General features: G+C 39.8%; 1 protein-coding gene across 2 annotated transcripts in view; it reads left to right on the top strand.

The window, feature by feature from the left end:
- The window catches only part of LOC122562310 (E3 ubiquitin-protein ligase UHRF1-like), a 179,955-nt gene extending 176,900 nt beyond the window's left edge, over nucleotides 1-3,055 (top strand). For both annotated transcript variants that reach the window (XM_043715177.1, XM_043715167.1), the window contains one exon: nucleotides 1,924-3,055. In XM_043715177.1, coding sequence (XP_043571112.1) covers nucleotides 1,924-2,070 — 147 coding nt within the window. In that variant the 3' untranslated portion in view covers nucleotides 2,071-3,055. The remainder of the gene's footprint in view (nucleotides 1-1,923) is intronic.
- Nucleotides 3,056-5,502: the final 2,447 nt, after the last annotated feature.

The raw sequence follows: 5,502 nt of genomic DNA, 5'->3' as shown, positions 1-5,502 counted from the left end.
ACTCTGCAGGATTTCTAATACCTCTTCCTTCTGAACCTCAATCCCACCTAGTACACTGTATCTCAGTATTCTCCTCAACAACATTGTCATTTTCTAGAGTGAATACTGTCGAAAAATATTCATTTAGTGCTTCCCCTATCTCCTCTGACTCCACACATAACTTCCCACTACTATCATTGATTGGCCCTAATCTTACTCTCATTCTTTTATTCCTTAAATACCTATAGAAAGCCTTAGGATTTACCCTGATCCTATCCACCAACAACTTCTCATGTCTCCTCCTGGCTCTTCTGAGCTCTCCCTTTAGGTCTTTCCTGGCTACCTTGTAACCCTCAAGTGCCCTAACTAAGCCTTCACATCTCATCCTAACATAAGCCGCCTTCTTCCTCTTGACCACAGATTCCACTTCCTTCGTAAACCACGGCTCCCCGCTCTACAGCTTCCTCCCTGCCTGCCAGGTACATACTTATCTAGGACACACAGGAGCTTTTCCTTGAATAAGCTCCACATTTCTAATGGACTGCTTGGGTACAGATTTGTCTGCCATACTAATAAGAGCCTTTATATAGCCAGAGCAATTCTGTTTAATGAATCTGGTATTCAGACAGAAGGAACTACGAACATATGAATATGTATAAATTTATGTGCTCAATGGTCAAGGGCTATTGCTTTGCTTCATTGAGCTGTGTTATCATCATTATTATTATTATTGCCGTCATGATTTTTTTTAGTTAGTTCTTAGTTATTTATTTATCTATGTAATTAGTGGGGTTTTTTTTACATTGGTTTGAATTGTTTGGTTTTGTATTTGTTGTAATATTCAAAAATGTATATAAATAAAACATATTTTTAAAAAATGTTTGGAGGGATATGGGCCAAGTGCAGGCAGGTGGGATTAGCTAAGTTTTGGAACATGGTTGGCATGGAGTGGTTGGACTGAAGCGGTCTGTTTTCATGCTGTATGGCTCTATGACTGAGTGGCAGAAGGAGTTTAATTTAGGTAAATGTGAGGTATTCATTTTGGTAAGGCAAACTACGGGAGGACTTGTACAGTTAATGGTAGATTCCTTGGGAGTGTTGCCAAACAAAGAGAACCTGGGGTGCAGATGCATAGTTCCTTGAAGGTGGAATCACAGGTAGACAGGGCGGTGAAGAATGCATTTGGCATGCTTGACTTCATTGCTCAGTGCACTGAGTATAGGAGTTGGGACATTATGTTGCAGCTGTACATGATATTAGTGAGACCACTTTTAGAAAACTGCATTCAGTTCTGGTCTCCTTGCTATAGAAAAAATGTTGCTAAACCTTTTCTGAACCTTTTCAAATTTACAAGGATATTGCTGAGGTTTGAACAATCAGAAGAGGCTGAAAAGGCTGGGGCTTTTTTCCTTGGAGCATCAGAGGCTAAAGGGTGACCTTATAGACGTTTATAAAATCATGAGGGGCATGGACAGGGTGAATAGCTAAGGTCTTTTTCCCAGGGTAGGGAAGACTAAAGCTAGAGGACCTAGGTGAGAGGCGAAAGATTTAAAAGGCACACAGTCAGTGAATATAAGCCTAGCCTACTTTTCCTTATAAGACACCCATCTATTCCAAATATTAATCTGGTGAAACTTTCTCTGAACTGTTACCAATGCATTTACACCCATCCTTAAATAAGGAGACCAATGCTATATACTATACTCGAGATAGTAGGAAAAGAAATAAGGGGGAAGGAAATAGACAGCGAGCAACAAATAACAGGTGAAGGAGGAGCACCCCAAGTAACTCCATCCTCCTCAACTTTCCCCATCCTTACTGAAACTGAGAGAACCTTTTAGGGATCTGGTCCAAGATGAGTACTGCAGACCTGCCTCAAGCATTTATTCTATTCACAACAGATTGAAACTTTGAATTTATAGATTCCTTTATTCTCTCCCTCAGAGCTGCCTGCAACGATCATTCCGGGCCCAAGTCTACACTTGTCCTGCCTGTCGCCATGAACTTGGAAAGGATTACAACATGGTTCCCAACAAGATTCTGCAGTCCATTTTGGATCAGTTCTTTCCGGGATATAGCAAAGGACGATGACACTCAATTGCGCAGTCTGTCTCCTGTCTACACACGTTTGTACAGGGGAGGGAAGGCCAGGGTAGGGGAGGAGAATAAAACAAATGTCAATAATGGATCAATAGGGCCTGAAGGTATACAACTTGAGACCATCATTTTAGAACAGCTAATGTTTCTCCCCATTTGGACCATTGGTAATGCTTCATTACACTGTGCATAATACAGCATATTATTCTTTTCCATTGACTGTCTGGTAACACCTAAGGTAGTTTCCTTTGCCAACACATAGGCTTGACCTCATAACGTAAATGGTCTGATGCTAGACTCACATTTTTTTAAAACTACCTCAAGACAGTGGAAAGGAATTTGTGGGGAGTTTTCAGTCTAAAAGAAGTCCAGCTACACACTGCCTCTTTGAATCAATATTATCTGTGCCTGGTCCATAATGCTTGGTTTTGAAATGTAATAGCACTGAAAATTATAACTGATTTAAAGTAATTCTGTGGTGACTATCTCTCTCTTTACCTTGATTTTATAATGTTGCTATTTTGAAAAAAAAGCAAAAATGTTTTAAAAAAATTTCAGCAAGTTTAATGGGCTTTCTTGTGAGGTTGCGTGTGTATTCTGTTATATTTTGAATGGTTTGACTACTAATGGCTTTTAAGGGTAATTATGTAACATTGTACCTACATTAGTGTTCAGTAATTTCTGTATTGTTATTTGCATATCTAAATGCAAAAGAAACAAAAAGCACTTCTAGTCAAACAGAATACATCATGTAAAGAAAATACATTTGTTATTACTGAATATGCCACTTTTAGTATTTTAGTCACACATTATATATATTATAACTAGATTATTTGTATGTGGCAATTATGTCTGTATCAGTGTTAAAACAATTCTAGCTTTGAGGGTGTGGGAGTAGAAAACACTTCATATTGTCATTTTGAGATTTGATATATATTCCTTGACCAGTACTTACCAATAAACATGTTAACATTTGAAATGTTTGTTGATTTGACTCGAGTAATTGGGATTCTGTATACTGAAATGCAGAAACAAAATCAGAAATTGCTGGAAAAGCTCTGCAGATCTGGCAGCATCTGTGGAGAGAAAGTAGAGTTAATGTTTCTGGTCCAGTGACACTTCATAATGAAAAGCAGTCTGGTCTGAAATAATTTGAAAATGTATTTACCTTTGAAAATACTCTTTTTTTTAAAGCTAGTTGCAAGTGCTCGAAATTAGGAGTAGCGATAACATAGAACCATAGAGATGTACAACACGGAAACAGACCCTTCAGTCCAACTTGTCCACGCCGACCAGATATCCCAAGTCAATCCAGTCCCACCTGCCAGCACCCGGCCCATATCCCTCCAAAAGCTTCCTATTCATGTACCCATCCAGATGCCTTTTAAATGTTGTAATTGTACTAGCCTCCACTACTTCCTGTGGCAGCACATTCCACACACACACCACCCTCTGCGTGAAAACATTGCCCCATAGTCTCTTTTATATCTTTTCCCCCTCACCCTAAACCTATGCCCTCTACTTCTGGACTCCCCACCCCATGGAAAAGACCTTGTCTATTTACCCTATGCTAGCCCCTCATGATTTTATAAACCTCTAAGGTCACCGTGGCAACATCGTTGTAAATATTTTCTGAACCCTTTCAAGCTTCACAACATTCTTCCGATAGGAAGGAGACCAGAATTGCACAAAATATTCCAACAGTGGCCTGACCAATGTCCTGTACAGCTGCAGCATGACCTCCCAACTCCGGTACTCAATACTCTGACCAATAAAGGAAAGCATACCAAACACCTTCTTCACTATCCTATCTACCTGCAACTCTACTTTCAAAGAGCTATGAACCTGCACTCCAAGGTCTCTGTTCAGCAACACTTCCTAGGACCTTACCATTAAGTGTATAAGACCTGCTAAGATTTGCTTTCCCAAAATGCAGCACATCTCATTTATCTGAATTAAACTCCATTTGCCATTCCTCAGCCGAATGGCCTATCTGATCAAGATCCTGTTGTAATCTGAGGTAACCTTTGATGTCCACTACACCTCCAATTTTGGTGTTATCTGCAAACTTACATCTTAAGTTTACATCCAAATCATTCATATAAATGATGAAAAGTAATGGACCCAGCACCAATCCTTCTGGCACTCTACTGGACACAGGCCTCCAGTCTGAAAAACAACACTCCGTCACCACCCTCTGTCCTCTACCTTTGAGCCAGTTCTGTATCCAAATGGCTAGTTCTCCCTGTATTCCATGAGATCTAACATGCTAACCAGTTTCCCATGAGGAACCTTGTCAAACACCTTACTGAAGTCCATATAGATCATGGCTACCGCTCTGCCTTCATCAATCCTCTTTGTTACTTCTCCAAACAAGTCAATCATGAGACATGATTTCCCACGCACAAAGTCATGTTAATTATCCTTAATCAATCCTTGCCTTTCCAAATACATGGACATCCTGTCCCTCAGGATTCCCTCCAACAACTTGCCCACCACACCACTGACATCAGGCTCACTGGTCTGTAATTCTCTGGCTTGTCCTTACCATCTTTCTTAAATAGTGGCACCATGTTAGCAAGCAGGCACAAACACAACAGATCGATCAGTATCTGGAAAAGAAGGTTATGTTTAGGAGCAAACACCATCCTGAGAGCAGTGACATTCTTCTTTCAAGCAAAGCACTCTCTCATATTTCCCCCAAACCCACCCATAGATAATTGTAGTTCTAAGCCTTACAAGTTGCAAATTTGAATATTCAGTTCCTCTAGTGTGTATCTTAGATGGAAAACACTGTGCCAGTGTTGACGCAATATATATTTGAGCTGTTGAATGGGATCAGACATACTGTTCTGTCCTGAATGATGTCAGGTTTCTGGAATGTTATTAGATCTGAAGTCATCCAGGCAACTGTGCTATTATATGTAACATGGGTTTGACATAAATTCACACAATGCCTTTTATCCCCTCAATTCCCTGTGAGACACCATTTTCTGAACAACAATTTACTTGTTAATAGTGCAACTTTGAAAGATAAAGCACATTAGCAGGTCTTGAATTTGCAAAACAATTGGTGAATTCTTTTTAATTGAAAGACAGACTTGGCTTTTTGCTGTGGGAAATTGAGACATCTGTATCAGGTTTCCATCTTGCTGGCACAGAGTGCAACATGGATACTTTGCATTTATTCTTTCACGAGATGTTAGTTTCACTGATAAGGCAAGCATTTATTGTCCATTCCTATTTGCAATTGAATGGAATGGCTAGCCACACCATTTCAGAGGGTGATTGTGGAGACCAAACCGAGGTATGGATGACAGAATTCCTTCCCTAAGGGACATTAGTGTTAAGCCAACCACAGTTGGGGGTATGTAAAATGACAACACAAATGAAAAAAACATATTAAAATTATTTGGGTTTGGAAGT

Source organism: Chiloscyllium plagiosum, chromosome 2, assembly GCF_004010195.1.
Source record: "Chiloscyllium plagiosum isolate BGI_BamShark_2017 chromosome 2, ASM401019v2, whole genome shotgun sequence".
Classification (NCBI taxonomy): domain Eukaryota; kingdom Metazoa; phylum Chordata; class Chondrichthyes; order Orectolobiformes; family Hemiscylliidae; genus Chiloscyllium; species Chiloscyllium plagiosum.
This window is presented reverse-complemented; position numbering and strand designations above follow the sequence as displayed.